A 23144-nucleotide genomic window follows, 5' to 3' on the forward strand; every position below is an offset into this window, starting at 1 on the left:
TTGAGTTTTCCTGAGCTCCCATATTCAAATACATGGAAGCTGTAATTTCTAACACCATTGGCCACCTAGCGGCTATTTCAAAATGGATTCGTCTATGGCAAGCACGAATTATGCGTAGAACGGCAGTAAAGGAGTAGGAAAAAACCTTCTACACAGTAAAAAATAATGTCAATTTGGAAGGTTTAATTTCGGAACATTGAATATTACCTCTTTAATGATGTAATTTTACCTCAATTTAGACTGAAAAAGCTTTTGAAAATGGCAAATAGTTTAAATAAATATAGTTTTTGCCTTGTTTTGGTTTAAAACGACAAAATAAGCATTCAATCGTTTTCATTAAAAACTTGTTCAGACATACGCCACGTTCAAATATTAGACTAGAACAATTGAACTGAGCGTGCCGCAAAAGCCGTCACGAAAACAAAAGTTTCCTATGCAAATTTTGAGTTGCGTATTTGTTGGGCGGACTCCGACGAGGCCCACTTGCCATCTGTCGGTGAATACGCGCAACTCACGAAAACTGTCATCTAAGGGTCCCGTTGAGATTTTCAGAAGTCGGAGTAGAAAAGGAGAATGTTTTGGAAGGAAAACATGGCAAGAAGATGGCATCGTCTGAAGATCGTTTTCTTGGGGCTTTGCTTGCGTAAATTCCTAGCAAAAGATAAAGACAAAACTTCAAGCGGCCATGTCGGAGTTATTAGCTCTGACATTACGCATGATCTTACCATAATTTCTTTCGGTGATGCAAAATAGAGCTTCTTTGCACTAGTAATACGTTTATTCAAGTTACTTTAGTCTGGATACGATACACCTTAGTGTCACTTGCAAATTATGTCAATCGTTGAAAAAATGTGTACTCTCCACTTGGGGAGTACGGGAAATAGCAATGTAATTCTAGTAAATATTAATCAAGATAAGTGACCGCCGCCTTAGCGCTGAGCATTTAGCTCCATGCAGCGTTGAAGCGGTCAGCAAAGTTATCTTCCTTTTGCCCCGCCTCACGGTTACGCTTGGGTGACGGCGACCCATCGCGGTCCCGAATGATCGGCACAATCTCAACGTCGTCGAACGGATTGCGGTTACGGTAGGTGCTGCGATTAGCGTTAGCTCCACCCTTTGGATCATTCGGGCGGTTCGGACGACCGGCACCACCCTGGTTGTTCCGTCCACGTGGGTTGTTGTTGCGAGCGCGGGCCGCCGCGGCCGGATTCGGCACAAAGTGGACATCGCCGGTGTGGCTGATGACGGTGGCACCACCGCGACCACCTCCACCACGTCGTGGCGGCATGTCCATATCGTGCTGGCGGGAACTCTCCACCGAGCAGATCAGCTGTTTGTCCAGCTGTTCCAGGCGACGCTTGATCATCTCCTGCTTGCGCATAATGTACTCGTCCAGATCTTCCTCCGGGATGTTCGACGGGATGTTGCCAAGCTCATCGTCATCGTCACGACGGTTAAACATCGGCTGTTGCTGCCCGAACGGGGAACGCTGGCGCCATGGCGGAATCGGCTCCTGGAAGCGATCCAGCGGCGGATCGTCGACAAACATCGGCTGGCCACGGTTAAAGTTGTCGCGTCTCATACCATAGTCGTCCATGTTGTCCATCGGATGGGGACGCTCGCGGTTGAACATGTCATTCGGTCCGCCGTACTGATTGCCGCCGCCGCCGCCCGGTCCAAAGCGATCAAACTGGTTGTTGAAGTTGTTCTGTCTGAACTGGTTGTTTTGGTTGGGTCGCATAAACTGTTCGCGAGGATTTTCATGAATGAACGGACGAATCTGGGGATCCGGCACTTGCCACGGGTTGGTCGGTTGGCGCTGCTGCATTTGCTGTTCTTGTTGCTGCTGTTGCATACGGAACTGTTGAGCACGTTGCTGAAACTGTTGCTGGGTACTGTTCTGGTTCTGGAAGTTTCGGTTCGGTCGGTTAAACATCTGTCGAAGTTCCTGCGACGGCGACGGTTCCCTCTGGTTTTGGAACTGCTGCTGCGGACGCTGCTGTCTTTGCTGATTTTGGGGCTGGTTCTGTTGACGCTGCTGATTTTGTGGCTGGTTCTGTTGACGCTTTTGGTTGTTATTGGCCGGTTTCGGTTTCGCGTTGTCTTGATTGGCCTTCCCCTTGTTGGCCGGAACGTCGCTCGTAACGACCACAACTTCATCATCGTCGTCGATTACGATTGTATTCTCCTCTGGCTTCGAGGCGCCGGTAAACGAATTCGAGCTGAATTTCTCTGTAACGAATCGCGTAAAAGGGTTGTAAAGTAAAATATACGCCCGGTGAGACGTACTGGAGCCGTTGTGCTTGTTGTATCGAGGATCTTCTGGTTATCACACATCGAGTTTGGCAACTGCCTTTTAAGCTAACATTGCCGAATTCAAGTGGAAGCCATCGGTTGTTGTGGTGTTGGAGGGAAAGAAGTTGAGATCAAAAGTACTCTCTTATACAAAGGAAAGAGAACGCTTTGAAATACAGAAATTTAGATCTTGCTAAAGATTGTACAGCTAATAAAATCTCCTCACACATCTTAAATGGAAGATTATGTAAGGAAAATGTTTTCAAACAACAGAATTGTTAGTCAAACTTGTAGCCAGAGTGAATTAAACTGATGAAAGTTTCATTGAATAAATGCATATTTTATAATTTAATTTGGGTTTGACATTTGAGTTTCACGACACATTTTATCTGTAGTTAGGAGATTTGGAAAACCTTTCGGCTGAGAACTTTTCAATAGGCTTTGCAGTGAAGGGTCATAAATCTAACTTTAGATTGTACTAGCCGAGTGGAACTTTTTCATTGAAAGGTAAGCAAAGAAAAGTTTAAAAAAATGTGAATTTGAAAGTAGATAACGTGTTGTTTTTTTCTTTCTAACTATTCTGAAGGAATTTTGAAGCACCTTTACTAAAACATTTCATGATAACATGTAAAAATATAGGAATGCGTCGAAATAACTGTGAAAAATATGTAAATGTTTATTTGGGTGACAAGAAAAACGGAAAATTAAAGAAAAGACCTAGATGACTAAGTCCTTAGGCAAAAACGAACAAGGTTACTAAAAAATGTCTCTCTTAGTTATTTTTATTAACTTCTTTCCAATGTAGATACCAGGGAGAATCTCCACAGTTCTTCCGAGCTGTAGAGTAACCTCCTCGCCTTCCGCCTTTGGAGTCGAGATTTCGCCTTGGGAGAAGGGAATCCTCTTCAGCAGACACTTGACTTCTACCGGTTTCAGTTCAGGTAAACCGCAATCAGCTACCCGGTCAGATCGTTCGCTCCGTCGTTCATGGGTGTAGAAATCCATCTTGTTTTTCTTCAGGAGCTATCGAAACTTGTCAAAAATTTTGACAGGGAAGCAGGCCACCTTGGTTCCAAATCGGGTTAGTTTGTAAATCGGCGCGAAACTAATTCTCAAGAGATTGTAAAAAGCCGTGACTGACTGGGCGTTGGAACCGCCGGGGCGTTCCCTCCTTCTGCTGGGTTTGCATTGTTGTTGTTATTAGGTCTATTCCCGTACTTGCAGAATTGCAGAATTTCTGCAGCTTCTGCAGAATTCTGCAGCCAGCAAAAGTCACTTTTTTGCAGCACGTTCCCGTACTTTTCAGCTCGCTCTCTTCATCTCTCTCTTTTGCAGAAGTTCTGCAAGAAGAGAAGCAGCAAAAATTTTGCCTGGGTAGCGCGTTCCAGTACTTTTTCTGCAATATTGTACACAGTTGAGTAGATTTACTCAAACTGGGTATTAAGGTTTTATAATTATTTCAAAACATTAAAATAAAGGGATTGAGAAAATAGTAATTGAAAGGAGTTTACCTCTAGAACGGGGGCATTATTTTTATTCAACTCAACATTTTATTTGAAAGATCAAGCATGTACCATTTATTTGGTAACTAGAAATTAATTATGCTTAGGATGAAATTATACATTAGAAATTATTCAAAACTTTTACATTAGGTAAAAATAGTGAGAGATGCAGGTACGTTTTACACATGAACATTGACATTTAGAAATTCATGATTAAAAATATTTACAAAAAAAACTTATATTTTCAAATTGAGAAACTTAAAAAAAATCTGATATCTGAGAAATTTAAAAATGCTCCTATTTATATCAGAAAAATAAATAAAACACAAATTCAAAGCCTCGTTCAAAGCTTGAAAAATACAAATAATTAAAAATTAAATATATCAAAATGTTTAAAATATCAAAAAAATCATAATTTTAAAAATTCAAAATAAAACAAAAATAAAGGGTTTCAACTTAAAAGTTCCTAAACTTAAGAATTCTTAAATTTGGAAATTCTAAATAAAAAAATCAAAAGTTTGAATACTTCAGAGTTCAGAACACCAAAAATTCAAAAGCTACAATTAAAAGAAAATTAAAGATACTAAAAAATTTCAAAAATAAGTAAAGTTTTAAAATTCTGTGAATCAAAAGTTTTAAAATTCTGTGAATCAAAAATTTTAAAATTCAAATATTCAAAAAATAGAAACAGTTAGTACCGAGATTAGTACTCTATTTTCCGAAGAACTTGTTAAAATTTCCAACCTCTAAAACCTCTAATCTGAGCTTCTAACCTAAAATATGACTCCAATAAAAATTGTACTTTTTATGATTCAAGATGGCAGCATTTAAAAATTTCCGAATTTTAGAATTTAAATTTCTTAAAATAGAAGAATTCGACAAAACTACATCGAATTTTTTGGTTCATATAAGAATACAAATTGGTAGTACCGTTTAAGGTACAATGTATTATTTGCCAATTAAATTTACTTATTATTTAAACACACATATTTAGCCTATTCAAAAACAATTGAAGATCAAAAATTATTCCTAAACAAATATTTATTTGAAATTATTAAACACAAAAGAAATGTGTCTTTTAAAAGTTTTTTAAAACAGTTTGTATAATACATTTTTTTGGTTGAGGTATTAGCCGTGCTGTAATAAGGCTTTCTAGTCAGAAATTTACCAACACATTCAAAGTATGTTTACATGACAGCTGGACTTTTGTTTGCATCAGGTTTCCTATCTCTTTCTAGCAATTTTTTTTTTGTCAAGCGACTTCTAGCTGGTTTATTTGACTGACTGCCCGATATGTCAGCCAACATACTTCGCAGGGCTGTGACAGCTACAGCTCGATCATTGTTTGCATCAGAACACTGTGACGAGGAGTTCGTAATTTTTGAGTTAAATTATATTTTTTTCACTGGGCCTAGAAAGCCTTATACTGACTTTAGTTATCTTTTTTTTTGTCAAGTTAAAATATTAACACTAAAAAAATCGCTATATGATAATGAACTAAGCCTGAAATCGTTCTCAATAAAAACAGACATTTAAAAAAACTACCCCAAAATCCATTAATTCAAAATATACAAACGTCCCTTCAAAAAACTACTTCAATTTAGTAATAATAAAACATAAAATTTATTGCAACTAATAATAAAATGCATAATTTCACCCAACTTGCAACTTTTATGTAAGCGTGTACTCAACATCCATCACACCAAATTGCAGTAACTTTTCAACAAGAAAGAGAAGAGAGAGCTTGCAGAAAAGTACGGGAACGGTTTTGCTGCAACTTCTACCTCTCTCACTGCAGAAGTTCTACCTGAGAGAAAAGTTACTTTTGTTGCAGAAAAGTACGGAAACGCTCTGCTGCCGTTTTTGTGCAGAATTGCAGAATTCTGCAGTACGGGAATAGACCTATTGTTTTCCGCTAGCGGGCTGAACTTTTTGTTATTGAGCAGATTTAGCTCTACTTTTCCTTCTCCGACGAAAGCTCCGGTGTTCTCGGCGGACTTATTCCGCTTCCGATTTATGAGGATGTTCAGGTTCAGGTTGACAAGTTCTTCAGACCACTCTAAATCAGCTAAACGGTGCGTAGGGATTCGGTATCGCTTCCAGAAAACCTTGTCGCAAACTGTTGCTTCTTGCTTCAATCGAGTAACAGATTGAGTACATGGTGAAGTACGCAAGGTTGCTTCGATTGCTTCTGGTGAGTTGTCAAAGATGCGGTACTGGCTTGTTGAGAATCGTGACTTTTCTGTCATCAGGATGACAGGAGAAGCGTAGCTAAAGTTTGAGAGAAAACTGATGTAGCACTTACCTGTTTACGCCATGACTGGAATTAGTTTTGGTCATCAGACGACCAAATAGCTATATAACGGCTGAAATCGAGTTTTAGATTTCTTCAAAACTGTCACTACCTAAAATATACTTTCTTTATAGGTTCTTGATACTTTATGAAATTTTCTTAAACTTTTTTTTCGGAACAAGATTTGTTAATTTCATTGTGACTGTTATCATTTGGCAGATTTGGCACTTTTCAAGCTAATCCAAATTAGACAAGTTTTTTTTAATATAATAGTAACCTCTTGATCTAAAAATCAAGACGGTTATTAAAAATAAACTTTTATCAGTAAATTCACTCTGGCAAATGTTGATTTGATTCGTAGATAGTAACAGAAATGCAGAAATTCGTGCTTCTTCCAGTGACGCCTTCTCAAATCGGAGACCTTCACAAGCCTGAAACAACAAACCCCGTCGAAACTTACCTGCACTGACCACCTTCACGGTGCCAATCTGCTGGACCTCGGTGGCCTTTTGCACGCCTTGATTGAGCCACTTGAACACGACAATGGCCTGATCGGCGGCAGTCTTGCCCACGTAACGCACCGCCCCGTAAACGGCCATTCCGTCGTGGATGCTTTGAATGGTCGGGTTGGATCCTGGATGGAAGAAAACACAATCGTTACCGTGACTAGCACAACAGTCAAGACCCTCCCATCCGTCAACCTACCCGCCTCGAACCGCAACTTGACCGTGTTGTCGTCCTTCATCGCGGGCACCGTCCAGGCGGCAAACACGAACGGCGTGAAGCCACCCAGCGTCTCCGTGATGGACATTTGCGCCGCGGTCAGTGCCTTCGAGAGCGTACTAAACCCGACAAACACCTGCTCGGCCAGGTCGTCGAACGGTTCCGGAACGCGGCGAATGCCGGTCGGAACGCCGACCGGCTTGAGAAATTCGGTGATGCGAGCATCGTTGACGCTTTTCGACACGTTGTGGATGATGACTGCGGGAAGAGAATAACACATGTCGTCAGTTATTGGGCAAGTACGCGGAACGCTATGCGGTTGGTCTTACTCTCAACGGGATTTTTCTTCACATCCGGGTTGACGTATCCGGGCCGGTTGTTTGTGCGGTCGTGGGCTTCCTGCTTGGCTACGTCGTAGATTTTAGCGATGCGTGCCGCCTTCTTGCTGGTGATGATGTCCCGCGACTCCTTGTACTGCAGCATCTTGGCCTCTGAAATTATAACGTTAGCTTAGGAACATCAACCCTGGGCGCCGCAAACAAGAAATACTCACTCGGAATCTTCAGGTCCATATCCTTCTGGAACGTCTCCACCTTGATGGCGCATCCGTCGACCGTCTTGATGGCGAGCACCTTGGCCGCGCTAACGGTCTTCACGAAAAAGATGCGCACCTTGGACGTGTTGTTGTACAGCCGAACCATGTAGAACACCTCTCCGACGGGTTTGAACGCGCGCACAACGTCCTCGTAGGTGATGTCTGCAGGAAAAAAAAATAAGTCAGAGGCGTGTTGGATGACGCCACCTGGGTTGCTTCTCTTGAGGGGCCAGTACGAACATCCAAAGAAAAGGGGCCAAGAAACAGGCTTACGAACAGCAGAATAAAGGAGTTTTTGCTAATTTTGCCTTCAAAATAATAGGTTTTTTCAAGACAGCTTAAGACAGTTACGTTACGCCCCAAGTGGGAAATGCTTCAAAAGAAGGTGTGGGTTGCGTTTCGTAATTAAATAACGCTTTCTCACAGAAATGTTGTTTCACGGTTCTTATTATTGTTTAGTATCGGAAAATCTCATTTTGAAATTTGCTATAAAGGTGATGGACTGAAGAAAATTTCAAGAATAGTGATTGCATTTGCAATAAAAAGTACAGGGTATGTAAAAAAAGGCCAGAAAGAAGAAACTGGCAAAAATCGCCTTCTCAAAATTTAGCAGGTTTTAATTTGCAAATTTCCGGTTATTTCCTGGTTTTCTCCCAAGACCAAGAGGAACAGTTTTAACATCAAATTACAGTGATTTTTTAATCTGATGCGAGTTTTAAAATGCATACAATTGGAACAGATATTTTGTTTATTATTTCATTAGTTATGATAGTTTTCACAAAGTTGCATTAAGAAGCTATTAGACTATGACAAACAAACAAACTCGCACTCGCAAAACCGCCAATTTCCAGAAAGCTTCGGAGAAAGCTCGTATGAATTCAGGAGGAGCGGTTTTCCAAGAATTAGCACTTTATTTGTTTTTTTCAACTGGCTGAAATTTTGTGAGCACTTTTTGCATTATTAGTTTTCTTGCACAAATCTAAATTAGGGTGACAGGAAAAGTTGAAAATTTTGTAAAATCTGAATTTGAGCCAAATCAGCTAAGGTTAAGGTGGTCAAAGTATGGCCCGCGGGCCAAATGTGGCCCGCAGACCCATTTTGAATGATCGTGTGAAATGGCCCGTTGACCACTTTTGGAGTTTTTTTTTAAAGGTCCAATAAACCAAATTTTGAGTTTTTGCTTTTTGGGTATTTTTCAATACCCCTGACTCAAGGCGGTTTCAAAAACACCCAAAAAGCAAAAACTGACCTAAAAAAAAAAAAAAAAAAAAAAAACTCCAGACTTGTAAAATGATCTTATACTTTTCCAAAATTAAGGATTTTTTTCTAACTTTTTTTGCTTATCTTTTTTAATAAAAACTAATGATTTATCAATATTTCGATCCCCATTTTAAGACACAAATATTACGTTCAAAAATCTTAATAATTTAAACTATTTCACACGCTTCAATGAGTGAAACAAGTAAATATCGTTAAAACTTTTATAATTGCAATTTTTAATAATTGCAAAAATATAAGTATTATAATAATGACCCTCTTATAAATTGACCCTCAAACTTACTTTGCACTTAGAAACCTTTTCTTGAATAACGAATCTGATTGACTACCATCTGATTCAGCCAGACAAAATGTTAAAATTGGAGCAATAAGGCTGTTGCAAATATTTTACACAGCTTTTGTTGATCAACCCTCCCCTCCACCCATTAAAAAAAAATTGGCTCAAAATATTAGGGGCAAATATATTTCTTCAAAAAACTATAAAATCAATGGAAATTTAAATTCAATCCGCTGAAATCATTTGAAAATGCATTTCTCTACGTTTAGAATCATTTGATCATGTTCGGGTTAATGAAAAAATAACATGAATTTTGGTGAATTTTCGATAAATAAATATTTGTTCACTAAAATGTTTTTTCCCAAATCTACTAAAAAAATGATCGTAATTTAACTTTTCTTGAATTGTTTCATTGAAGTGTTCAATTTCAGTCACACTTAGTTTATAGATAAAATTACGTCGTTACATAAATTATTTAGATTGCATGTCATTATTTTTGAAATATAAAAACAAAATTTTACAATGTTATTGAAGTCCCGCCCGTGTGGGTCAATTGGACCGCGCACTGGACTCACAATCCAGAGGTCGCCGGTTCGAATCCCGCGGCGGGCGCTCTAAAATTCTTTGTGTAAATATGGGTATTCGGCGCCGTCGCTCCGTGCCATACTTTCATACACTTAGGAGCTCAGGGCGGCGAAGTCCTTGTAGATAAAAAGGAAGACACTAGTGGTTGGTACTAGCAATGGTGGCCGACAGCTATAAAGTCACCTTCGTTTTTTATTGAAAACTCATGTACATTCAGTCCTTTTCTATTATTATTAAAAAAAAAACAGAAATTAAAAAATTAAATTATATTTTCTAGTCTTTAAAATAAAAATATCCCAATTTCATTTTTTATAAATTTCCTATTTGCGAATTTGGCCCGCAAGCTCATTTGAGCTTAAAATTTGGCCCGGCCTCCAAAAACTTTGAGCACTCCTGATCTACAGAAAAAAAAGCCTAGAGGCGAGAAAAAAATATAATGAATTAATTTAAGTGTTGTTTATAGAATTTTAAATACAGTTATCCCTAATATTCGGAACAGTTTACAGATCGGCCAATGTTAGAAAAATTATAGAAAATCGATAATTGAACATAATTACTTGCTTTCACCTGCATGTGAAAGTTTTTCTTGCGATCTTTCGATTGATGTATTGACCAGCTGTATATTTTTACGTTTTATATCAAGTTTTCAAAGAAAAACACTGACCCTTGAAATCCACACATTCGGAACACTTTTTTATTGCGGATGTAAACAAACTTTGAATCTCTCCAGGAGTACATATTTTCTACAAAACAATGACTTCACACACTGGAACCAATGAAAGTTTGGGGTCCCTCAGTGCATCTCCAGCGCTGGGTGCAAACATCGAAGCAAAGCTAATTTGCACCCGACGTCAACCCCATCGCGGTACCTGTCGCGGTAGCAAATTTGCTCTCAGTTCTTCGGGATTTCACTTTGCTACCCGGTATTCAGCCTGTTTGCTACCGCATCAAATGGAATTATGCACGGAAAAATCGTATCAAGCACGGAAATTTTTTTGAAAACTTTCAAAAATTTCAAAAATTTCAAAAATATCAAAAATTTAAAAAAAAAATCAAAATTTCAAAAATTTCAAAAATTTTAAAAATTTCAAAAGTTTCAAAAATTTTAAAAATTTTAAAAAATTCAATTTTTTTTTAAATTTTAAAAAAATTAAAATTTCAAAAATTTCACAAATTTTAAAAATTTTAAAAATTTCAAAAATTTTAAAAATTTCAAAAATTTCAAAAATTTTAAAAATTTCAAAAGTTTCAAAAATTTTAAAAATTTTAAAAAAATCAATTTTTTTTAAATTTTAAAAAATTTAAAATTTCAAAAATTTCACAAATTTTAAAAATTTTAAAAATTTCAAAATTTTAAAATTTCAAAATTTCAAAATTTTAAAAATTAAAAAATTTCAAAATTAAAAATTTCAAAATTTTAAAATTTCAAAATTTCAAAATTTCAAAATTTTAAAATTTCAAAATTTCAAAATTTCAAAAATTTAAAATTTCAAAATTTCAAAATTTCAAAATTTTAAAATTTTAAAATTTTAAAATTTCAAAATTTCAAAATTTCAAAATTTCAAAATTTCAAAATTTCAAAATTTCAAAATTTCAAAATTTCAAAATTTTAAAATTTCAAAATTTCAAAATTTCAAAATTTCAAAATTTCAAAATTTCAAAATTTCAAAATTTCAAAATTTCAAAATTTCAAAATTTCAAAATTTAAAAATTTAAAAATTTAAAAAAATTTAAAAAATTTAAAAAATTTCAAAAATTTAAAAAAAAATTAAAAAATTTAAAAAATTTAAAACATTTCAAAACATTCGAAAATTTCAAAAATTTCAAAAATTTTAAAAAATTTCAAAAAAATTAAAAAAATATATATTTTTGAATTTTAAAATTTTTAAATTTTTGAATTTTTAGAATTTTAGAATTTTTAAATTTTTGAATTTTTAAATTTTTGAACTTTTGAATTTTTGAATTTTGGAATTTTAAAATTTTTGAATTTTTAAATTTTTGAATTTTTGAATTTTGAATTTTCGAATCACCCACAAGACCAGACATACAAAAATCTCCGAAACACGCATTCAAAACTTTGCCCCCGGCTTGCCGGTACTTGTCGGGTATCAGAAAATGAGTACCCGACAGGTACCGACACATATTTTTCTTCTACAGATGAACTTGAGATCAAATTTGATACCTGCTTTGCTACGCGCGGTGGGAGACTCGGGGGCAAACTCGAGAGCAAATTTGGTGGGAATCAAATCGGGTAGCAAATGGTTTAACTTTCGACCAGGGCTGTGGAGTCGGAGTCGGAGCCGGAGTCGGTGGAGTCGGGTCTTTTTGGCGACCTGGTGTCGGAGTCGGAGTCGTCAAAACTCGAGCAGCTGGAGTCGGAGGCGGAGCCGGAGTCGGCTAAATTTTATGAGCTGGAGTCGGAGTCGGAGCCGAAGATTTCTGATTACCTGGAGTCGGAGTCGGAGCCGGAGTTATCTCAAATTCAACAAAAAATATGTTTTTTTTTATTGTCCAGTATTTCCTATAGAACAGCTTAATTTAAAAATATCTTTTATTTTTAATTGATTTATCAGATGCCATTATGTTATTGAAGCTTTTTATTGTGATTGAAAAGCTCTAATTGGGTTATTACACTATGAGTACAAGAAAATCAAAGTGTTGCAACAAATTTTGAAATAATCATTGATTGTTGATGTTGATTTTAGGTAAACTATTTTGATATCGTTGCAAATTATCGTTGAACAAATCTCAAGAATTCAGTACAAAAATAAAGTATTAAAAAATGTATAGAACAAAATATAGGATTTTCATTTATTTTTCAAATATTATAAATAAAAAAACAGAATCAAAATATTATCAACTGGTACGAATTTTCTCATACTGTATGTCCCACGCCATTATGACGGATAATATTTGCAAATCAATGTACCTTAACAAAATAAAATATTTGTGACCTAGAAAATATTTTACTTGTGGATATTCGTTTTTTATTATATTTTAAGTTTTTTCATATATTTTGATGGAGGCGCAAGATCATTCATAAAGCTTCTTTTTAGGTTTCACGAAGTATCGTGAACCTCCTTTTTAATGAATATAAAATTTTAAAATTAAAATAAATTAAAAATGTCCAGTAGCGTGGCTCACGGATATATGAAAAAGACAAAAGTGTTCAATTTCGAACGCCTCGACCGGAATTTTGTAGCAATATGGCCCCAGAACATAACCTGAAATTTTGAGCGTATTTGGTTAAGGTTTAGTACTTCCACCATTGACCTGAAGTTAGTATAGAACTTCTAAAAATTTACTATGGGAAATTTTCACTTTTAACCTCTTCATAGACAAATTTTCCCAAAACCCAATCAAAATTTCCTATTCTCAGGTTTCTTATAGTTTTTGATCCGGGGAACAACTTTGTAGAACATCGCAAAGCGCTAGTAATTGATCCCGAAAAGATACAGGATATTTTTTGGAGTACGGAAACAAAATTCAACGTTCTCTAAAAAATTGTCTGTATCTTTCCGGGATTAATTCCTAGCGCTTTGCGATGTTCTACAAAGTTGTTCCCCGGATCAAAACCTATAAGAAACCTCTATTCTGAAAAAAATCATACGGCATAGGAAAACTTTCTCGAAGAAGATTTAAAAAGTTGAAAATAAATAAATTAAAGGAGAATGGGCAAATTTGGTCCAAGGATGTACACGAACGGGACTAACTTTTTTCGAAAGATCTCGCCGAGACATGAAAAAAGTCTTCTGGACCAACTCTCCAAACCCCGGGGTTCAAAAGTTACAAGTTGTTGAAGTTTGAGCATTTTGGGTTAAAATGTACAAAAAATCGTATTTTTGCTATTTCTAAAATCATTCATAAAATCTCTGTTTCATTATGGATTTCGATTTTCTTGACTTCATTCGACGCGTATCAGCAAAAACTATGAGTTCTGATATGTCTTAGCATGATTGAAACATGATTTCTCTTGTTTTTATCCGTTTGATCCGTTTGTGCAAGAGGCATCCCATAGAAACAAGTCGAAACTTCAAGGTTTTGAAACCGGATCCGACCCAGACTGCTTCAGTGAGTATGGAAAGCTTCAGTGCAATGTTGTAACAACTTATTGGGATGGTCTGAGTCATCCGAGAACTCCTTGGAGTTAAGACCGGTGAGTCTACCGCCGTAACAAGTAAGATGTCGGCGGTTTTTGACCACGGATCATACCCGCATGGCTTCAGTGAGTATGGTAGACTACTATGCTGATGTGTTGGAGTGTCCTGGGTTCTCCTAGGACTCCCTGGAGTTATGATCTGTGGAGCTACAGCCGTAACAAGCAAGAGGTCGACGATTTTTGACCCCGGAACATACACGTATAGCTTCAGACAGTTTGGTAGACTGCTAGGACTCCCTGGAGTTTAGATATTTGGGTCACTGTAACAAGAAAATGGTCGATGATTTTTAGCCGCGCATCATAACCGCAAAGATTCAGTGAGTATGGCAGACTGTATTGCTGTTAGGTTGAGATGTTCTGGACCATTCAAGGGAGTCCTTGTAACAGCCGTAGACCTACAGATCATAACTCCAGGGAGTCCTTGGATGACCCAGGACATCCTAACACATTAGCAAAGTAGTCTACCACACTCACTGAAGCTATGCGGGTATGTTCCGTTGTCAAAACCGGTCGACATTTTGCTTGTTACGGTAGTAGACCCACAGATCTTAACTCCAGGGAGTCCTAGGAGAACCCAGGACACTCCAACACATCAGCATAGTAGTCTACCATACTCACTGAAGCCATGCGGGTATGATCCGTGGTCAAAAACCGCCGACATCTTACTTGTTACGGCGGTAGACTCACCGGTCTTAACTCCAAGGAGTTCTCGGATGACCCAGACCATCCCAATAAGTTGTTACAACATTGCACTGAAGCCTTCCATACTCACTGAAGCAGTCTGGGTCGGATCCGGTTTCAAAACCTTGAAGTTTCGACTTGTTTCTATGGGATGCCTCTTGCACAAACGGATCAAACGGATAAAAACAAGAGAAATCATGTTTCAATCATGCTAAGACATATCAGAACTCATAGTTTTTGCTGATACGCGTCGAATGAAGTCAAGAAAATCGAAATCCATAATGAAACAGAGATTTTATGAATGATTTTAGAAACAGCAAAAATACGATTTTTTGTACATTTTAACCCAAAATGCTCAAACTTCAACAACTTGTAACTTTTGAACCCCGGGGTTTGGAGAGTTGGTCCAGAAGACTTTTTTTCATGTCTCGGCGAGATCTTTCGAAAAAAGTTAGTCCCGTTCGTGTACATCCTTGGACCAGCTCCCATATAAATTTGCCCATTCTCCTTTATTGAAATTTCTTTATAACTTCAGATTAAGAGTGGAACAACTAAACATTAACAAAATGCGCTCAAAATTTCAGGCTAGCTTCTGCGGTTATAATGCTACAAAATTTCGGTCGAGGCGTTCGAAATTGAACACTTTTGTCTTTTTCATATATCCGTGAGCCACGCTAATGTCCAGGTTAAAATATTTTCCATGTCACAGATATTTGAAAAGGACATCTTAAGGTGAAATCGGGCCAAATCTATTTTGGGCTTCTTATTCTTCTTTTTCTCATCCATCATTGAAATCATTAATCATTTGCAATATATTTGTGTTGGTAAAACCAGCACACACCACTACTAACAGAGTTTGTTTACTAACTGAAATCACACATAGTTTTGATTGTCAAAATTTCTTGTAAATTTTTACTGGAAATAATTCGTTAAATATGGCACATACAACTTGTTAGAATATTTTAATCCCAGTTGGGGTGTAATCCCGACTAACAAAAACAAACCATCCACTTTAACGACCCACAGGTGGTCTCTATTGCAAGTTTCTGCTCGAACCTTGGAGTCCGAAGGCTTGATTGGGGAGGGCACCCAAACCTCTTTCTACTCCAAGGAACCATCCACCCCGGAGTTTAACTGACAACCATTGGATTGCGAGTCCAACCGCCGCCAGCGATTCCACCGGAGCAGGCTAGGTTTGGTGTGTTGATTGTCCTTATACGGGGGAGACGACTCCTACACCTGAAATGACTTAACGACCTAACAACAACTAAGGCCGGGACGTTTTACTTCTCCATCCGATAGAAGGCTGTAACGGGCGGAAATTGGATAGGAGATTTTGGGGTACAACTTCCACTTCTGCGCTAGGCCGGAAGGGCCGTGGAAGTGCTGGTATGTGATGCCCGACCCGGCCATGAGACCTCAGGGCAGGCCATACCAAGGCAACTCGCCACCGAGTCACCGTCAGATCCCAACAACAAGAAACTTCGAGCTGGACAGGCTAAAATGCGGGATTCCCGACAAGGGTTACCCCTCTTAGTTCTCCCGCTTCCACAACGACCCTCCGACGAACTAAATCTACTTGCGGACCGATCTAAAAAGTCGCAACTATCTCTACAATGCGCCGCAGCGCTTTTAATTTTCATTTTAACGTCTAGGTGTATGTTTATATAAGAGTGTAATTGAGTTTTTACATCTAATTTTAAGTTAATAGTAGCTTCTCACTCTTGACCGTTCGCCGACGGTTTGCGCAGCTTCCATCACGAACACGCGAGGGCACGACTCACCTGAGCTCGAATGTGTGACCAATCAGGTCGACCAGCGTTTAAGGAATCGCGCTCAGGGGTTGTCGAGGGCATTCAGGCTAACCGGAAATCACAGGGCAAGTTCGCGGGAGCGGCCGATTGCCGAGGTAGCCATCCCCAGTCCGCGCTCACGTACGCGGGACCAACCAGGTCGACCTGCGTCTCAAGGCCAGCGCTCAAAGGGGACGTCGTCGTCGGATGTCACCGAGCTGGGTAGGGTGAACAGTAGGTGTGGCAGGGCGGATCCGAGAGGTGCTGGACACACGCAGCTAAAAGAATTCACGCACAACCAAGGAAGAGGGGGGGGGGTAGAACCGGAACACGGCCGCGGCTAACTAGCCTCCGAGCGGTTGATCGGGCGGTTTTCATCAGCGGGGCCCGTCAGGGTCAATCAGCTTGCAGAGACGTGCGTTCGTGGCAGTTGTGGGTGACGGTTCCTTGGCTCGGAGGGTTGATGGACCTCCTACAAACCGGCCACAGGTCGAGTTGTCTCGATCACGGCCACAACCGGGTCCAGTGGCTCAGGAACCCGGGTTCAGGGTTCCCTACGGACCAGATGAACGGTCGTGAGCTACGCTGGAAGCCGGACCAGGATCGGGGCAGTGCCTCGTCGACCAGAGCGCTCGTGGCTTAGATTCGCGCACTTTTCTTTCTCACTCTACTAACGCTTGTTGTTGTTCTCGTTGCTGCTGTGGGTTGGCTGGTGTTGTGGGTGATGCGCGGGAGTTCGTGGTCGTTGCGACCCGCAGTCGCCGGCGTCGTTTTTACACCCGTCTGACTTGGTCACCTGGGGTAGATCGCGGGCCAGGCCAGGTGGTGTAGGTTGGAACTCCTTATAGATTCACTTTCTCTGACCGTCGGCAAAGATCCTCTCCCGGACCTCTTCTTCCCTCCACTATCATCTCGCTCCGAATCCTGATCCGTCCGTTCCGTCCAACGCATTCTTGGTCACATACTACAAATCTGCAGGCGACGTTTTTCACGGATGACCCGGAAACGGTTCCGGCAGGCTGCACTGATACGGGAATGACACCAGTCGTCAATTGTAATTTGCTGAAAAAAATATAATAAAAATCGAATCGGAATCGAAATCGCACCATACTCACTCTTGGTGCGATGCAATTCTGCTTCCCGAGGCTACCACCGACTTCGGCCAAAACTCCACCACCGATTGGCCAGATCCGGTATTTTGCCGAATTTGTGTTCCGGAAAAGAACCCAGAAAAATTCGCTCCGCCAGAACCACTTCAACAAAATCAACAAACAAAGCAACAACAACAACTTGTCAGAAAGATCAAGACTCCTGATTGGCTGAAATAAGCAGTGATGCCAAGTCAAGGGCGAACAAAATTATATCAAATTAGATTGTTCTGAATTTGGTTGAAATTTTTGCTCCAAGTGACTTTTTTACTCAATATATTCTGTGTTTTATTGAATAAATAAATTCTGCTGCTTTTCAGTGGATTTTAACAGAACAAATTAAATAATATTCGTATTATTGTACATTTAAAAGCTGAACGCTGCTGGCAACCCTTTATGCCGTGATCAAAGAACGTTTGGCAATGGCTTGTACAAAGGAAATTAAAGCAGTTGACTAGGTTTTAGGTACGACTTTTCAAAATATTTGTAAAGAAATGATGATTTTCAGCTTGCTGTGCAAGAACAGAGAAGAAGAAAACGAAAATTTGCTCGGTTCGGAGGCTCGGGTTTCGGAAGTTTCGGCAAATTACGAGGAAAATAAAGTTTTTTAAGTATCCAAAATTACTGTTCCTGCAAGTTTTCGCCAAAATAGGACTTGCTTAGTGGTATGAAGTGCATTAAGTGAGAGGTTATCGGAGTTTTCAGTGAAATAATGAAGAGCCCAATTTTTGTGAAGAAGACGGCAATTTTTTTTGGGAAGAAGAAGCCAGCGATTGAAAATTTGTACTGGCGCAATATTTCAGGACTTTCCAACGTTTTTAAGTGAGTAATCTTAACAAAATATCCTGCATTCGATCATTGGTGAACATATGGTCCTGGAGTTTTCATTTGGTAAAGGTAGGTGGAAAATAGTGCTTAAAAAACCATTATTCTGGTCAAGGTTGTTCTCAGGCAGTCGAGGCTAAGGTTATGTTTGTAATCATTGATTGAAATTAAGGTCAAAAGACGGCAGCCTTTTCGGCCATTTTTCTGATCCTTTAAAATTTCACCTTAAGCGTCCTTTCCACGAAGGAATTGTTTAGATACATTAATTGCAATAATAATATCCTTCAGCCATGGCGTGATGTCCATGTACGTCTTAAAAAAAAAACAAAAAAAAATGTTTCGTTTAAATTTGTCATTTGAAAAACAAGGGGCCTGTCACTGTGCTTCTTACAAATGTCAGCCTGAAAGTGAGCAAATTGAACTTTATTGTTCAATAGATCATTAAAGCCAGGCTTCTTTTACTTATTCATTCAAAAATAACAATTAAATATTTAAATTTATTAGCTTTGAAAAAAATATTTTCAAATTTGAGGTTAAGCAATAAATCCAAATTTACTTACAAAACTGTTCTTCTCAAAATGCCTCTAAAACTGAAGATATTTTTTGATTTCTGATTCCATAACGTATAAAATTTGTAACCAAGAAACTTTTTTTCCGTTTAATTACTTTACTTCACTTTTACTAAACTTATTTTTCTTGAGAAAAACATGACGCTTAGAGAGTATTTAAATAATCCTATTTATCAATGTTTTAAAAATAATTAACTGATAATAGTTAACTAACTTTTGAAACATTTAAAAATATATGGAGTCGGAGTCGGAGCCAACCATTTGTTGAAAGCTGGAGTCGGAGTCGGAGTTGGCTAGAGTTGGTTGGCCGGAGTCGGAGCCAACCATTTGTTGAAAGCCGGAGCCGGAGTCGGAGTCGGCTAATCTGAGAAAGCCGGAGTCGGAGTCGTTTGAAATATGACCCGAATCCGCAGCCCTGCTTTCGACATTTTCGAAAAATGAAATTCTTTGGAATTTTCAATAGGATTAAAAAGTTTAATAAACTTTTAGCATTTCTAGGCATGAATCAACACATAATTATTGATTTTGAAGGTAAACGAGAGCAAAAAATGATAAAAACCCATATTTGCCCCCCCGCAGTGGGCTTGTTTCGGTGGCAAATTTGCTACCCTAACGGTGGGGATGACGGAGTTTTTTTCAAGGTGGCAAATTTGATCTCGGTATTCATGAGCCGGGTGCAAATTTGATTTGCACCCCAGCGCTGGAGATGCCCTCAGAATCACGTGCATTGTATGTTTGTATGTAGAATTAGGGCGGTTCGTCGCTCTTGTATACAATCCCAAAATTGCATGCAATATGTAGGAGAACCGAGCAGCACTAATTATCCATACAAACTTTGGAGAAAAACCATTCGGCCTAGACAAACTATTTTTGAAAGATTCAAAGTGAGCGTGATTCTGGGAACCTCAAAGTTCATGCTTCCCCTCGAGCTGAGTCTGCGCAGAAATTTTGTTGGTCGGTGTAATAAGACTGCCTGGGGGAACATTTTTTTTGGATCAGATATTGATATAGGATCTGGAGCCTTGGACAAAAACCTGACAAAATAAACCTGGTTGAAATGAGTTCCGAAAAACTCTGTGCCGTTAGGGTTTAATATTACGTCCAGAGAAATCCGGGACCCCTCCCTCCCGCCCCTGTCAAGCATTATGTTTGGCTTCATTTCTGGAAATACCTTCATATAACCGGTTCAAACTTATTCTTCGGATCGACTTGAGCGTTTATGTCGCCGATGGCAAGCTTCCAGTTATATATCGAAAGAAGTGTATTTGTCATCGACCCTTGGGTCTCAACCGGAACATTCGGTTGTTTACTGGCCCCAACCCAATCACGGTATTCGTTGGAAAAGATGCGGATGATCCCCAAAAAAAATATACTCACACTTGGACAAATAGTCAATCACGAAGCACTTCTCCGGCACCTCGTCGACGGCCTTCTTGCACGACAGCACAAACAGGTACTGGCCACGGAACGGGTGCAAAAAGTACTCGGCCGCCCGATCGGCACTCTCCTCGTCGCAGAAGATCACCTTGGCCCAGTTGGTGAAGAAGCAAGCCTTCGACGTGCCAACCTTGAAGCTCTCCACGTTGCCAAACTGCTCCATGTACTTGGCAATGTCCAGCCGGCGCGTTTCCGGCTGGATGTTGTTCACCCACACGGCGCACCGATCGCCCGGGCTCTTTAGCTCGACGTCGATCAGGTTCAGCTCGGACGCCTTGACAGCGCGCATGTAATCCGTTGGCTTTTGGGTGTACTTTGACGGGATCGGAGGGATCGTCGAGGTGTCCTCCTCGATTTCCACCTCGTCCAGGTCCAGATCGACGATTTCTACGGTGTCTTCGACAATTTCCACGTCCGTGGCCATTTCGTCGGCTTGGAAGTCGTTTGAGTCATCCGCCGTAAAGTCCATCGTTTCGACGACCGGCGCCTGTTGCGGTGGCTTGGCCGCTTGACCGTTGGTCACGGCGGGTGCCTTCGGGGCTTGGACCGGCTGAACGGGTTGCGGTTTAGGTTGTTGTTGTTGCTTTTGCTGATTTTGTTGCTGCTGCAACTTCTGCTGTTGTTGTTGCTGCTGTTGTCTCTGTTGGTTTTGTTGTTGCTGCAGTTGCCTTTGTTGGTTTTGTTGCTGCTGCTGCTGCTGTTGTTTTTGCTGATTTTGTTGTTGTTGTTGGTTTTGGTTCCGTTGCGGCTGTGGATTCTGCTGTTTCTGTTGCTGTTGTTGATTTTGGTTCTGGTTCTGCTGGAATGGTGGCTGTTTTCCAGCCAACTGGTTGGCTTTCTCCTTCAGCTTATCAACCAGCGTACCTTGCTGTTGGTTTTGCTGAGGACGTTGCTGCTGCTGCTGACTTTGCCTTTGGACCTGTGACTGGTTCAGGGGAGGATCCTGATCCATCGGTTCCGGCTGCTGACCCGCGTTGGCTCGAGGTGCCACCGGTTGACACAGCTGACGGTACAGCTCCGGCATCCGGTTGGGCAGCGTGTCCAGATTCACGATCATGATGTCCACGTTCCGGGTAAGAATCTGCACCTTGAGCTGGCTGTTCTTCAGCGGGATGTTGTTCTTGGCCATTGCGTGACGCACAGCCGTCTTGTCCTCGAAGCCGATGTACGCAAAATCGTCGGTACGAACCTGCAACCACGTTATCTTGCCGCAGTCTTCAAAGTGATCAAACAGCGATTCTTCGTTGATTTCTAAGAAAAATAGAAGAAAAAAAAAAGTTCATAATTTACCTTCCATCTCCGCAAGCGCAACTCACTCTGGTGGATGTTCCGCACGATGATGGTCAATTCAGCCTGGAACTGCTGCGGCGTTTCGGTCGGCAACATGAAGAGGCGCTTGCCGCGAAAGTTTTGCTGGTCCCGGGCCAACAGCAGCGGCACATCGGCTTCGCTGGCCACCCTGACAAACGCCGCGAGGGACCGCTTCGTGCATTGCTTTTCCTTCAGGAAGTAAACCTGCAGCACCGGGGCCGTCTTTTCCAGGTACTGCACCAGCTGTTCCTCTTTGGTCGTCGGCGGAACGTTCTCCACATAGACGAGCTGCTTTCGGTTCATTGTGCCGCCGTCAAAATCTGGCGTCAGCAGAAAAGTTCGAGTTTGCGCTGGGTGAAAGGAGGTGTGGAGAGAAAAAGCAAAATGAAGGCATCCATCATGACGTCGAAAGAGGAGTCGCTTTTTAACATTCAAGATTGCGCTTACCTGTGCCTCGGAAACCACTAAAATCGAGTTGAATTTAACAAACGATGGTCTGCTGCTGTTTGAGAACCACTTTTCAAAAGGAAATGGGTTGAAAAACGCCGGAAAGACACGAAAAACGATTTCCCGCACTGAATTTTTCAAGCGCTTGGTGACAGATTGAAAAACCGACTCGAACTCGTTGCAATCGCAAAGGGCCTATTTTCGAAAATGACAAAATCGTAAAGTCAGCAAAATGTCAGTTGAAGCTTGAAGGCATGCCTGTAGCAGTGTTGCCAAATTTACTTGACAGCATTCTCCAGCAATGTTTTTTATCTGCATGCAGCATATCTGGAGTATTTTTTTTTGAAAAGGTCCAATAAACCAAATTTTTAATTTTTGCTTTTTGGGTGTTTTCAAATACCCCTGACTCAAGGCGGTTTCAAAAACACCGAAAAAGCAAAAACTGGAAATTTGGTTAATTGGACCTTTTCAAAAAAAACTCCAGATATCGAGATATTTTTATCGCTCGAGCCAGATCTGGCACTAAACCGAATCGAGCGAATTCCACTCTCGCCGCACTTTTTCTCTCCGCCTTTTTCTTTCAAGCTTAATTTGGTATTACTCGATCAGTGTGTAAGCCAACTTTGTTGTAATTCCTCCATATTGTTTTGATTGACGAAAATGTATGTCGGTGGATGAACCAGCTTTTTTTGTTTATTAAATATTAAAAAAAAAACAAAATAAAATATGCACTATGTTTACATGCAGAAATGGTCAACATCATCATCAAAAATCTCCAACGACATCACGCAAGCGCTGATGCTATTACCCAGTCAACTTAATCGGAATTCTGAAACGGAATTCAATTCGAATCGTTTACGTATTCCGTTTCAAACGCAACATGGAATCGGTTGTTGCGTTTGAAACGAAATACGTAAACGTTTCGAATTGAATTCCGTTTCAGAATTCCGATTGAGTTAACTGGGTAAGCTTGACAGAAAAAGGCGGAGAAAAAAAGTGTCGATTTGGTGCCAGAGCGACAATAAAAAAAGAGATGTGAGCCGGTCAGGGGGATGCTAAAGGCCGCTAGCTTGGGTTATTGATTTTATGAATATTCAATTCAATTTTTGTTATAAGAATTGCTGTAGTAAAAGTCAAATTACACAGTATAGTAACGTTAAACGTTTCATGTGATAAAAGTACAACATTAAAAAATGAGATCATCAGCCCGATGTGTGCTTAATAAT

General features: G+C 39.9%; 1 protein-coding gene across 1 annotated transcript; it reads right to left on the minus strand.

The window, feature by feature from the left end:
- Positions 1–759: 759 nt before the first annotated feature.
- Positions 760–22101, minus strand: LOC6033688. The gene is made up of 8 exons (XM_038250014.1): positions 21919–22101; positions 21477–21821; positions 20101–21411; positions 7367–7570; positions 7143–7304; positions 6796–7071; positions 6551–6724; positions 760–2232 (listed from the first exon to the last, which is right to left on the minus strand). Exons 2-8 carry the CDS (start codon positions 21772–21774, stop codon positions 944–946), a joined length of 3714 nt encoding a protein of 1237 aa, XP_038105942.1. The 5' UTR covers positions 21775–21821; positions 21919–22101; the 3' UTR covers positions 760–943.
- Between the last annotated feature and the right edge of the window lie 1043 nt (positions 22102–23144).

Source organism: Culex quinquefasciatus, chromosome 1 (assembly GCF_015732765.1).
Source record: "Culex quinquefasciatus strain JHB chromosome 1, VPISU_Cqui_1.0_pri_paternal, whole genome shotgun sequence".
In the NCBI taxonomy this organism is placed as follows: domain Eukaryota; kingdom Metazoa; phylum Arthropoda; class Insecta; order Diptera; family Culicidae; genus Culex; species Culex quinquefasciatus.

Coding starts and splice junctions, on each gene's coding strand:
- LOC6033688 (XM_038250014.1), bottom strand. CDS start 21,774: ATGAACCGAAAGCAGCTCGTCTATGTGGAGAACGTTCCGCCGACGACC. Junction 21,412..21,476: donor CGTGCGGAACATCCACCAGA/GTGAGTTGCGCT, acceptor TATTTTTCTTAG/AAATCAACGAAGAATCGCTG. Junction 6,725..6,795: donor CAAGTTGCGGTTCGAGGCGG/GTAGGTTGACGG, acceptor TCTTCCATCCAG/GATCCAACCCGACCATTCAA.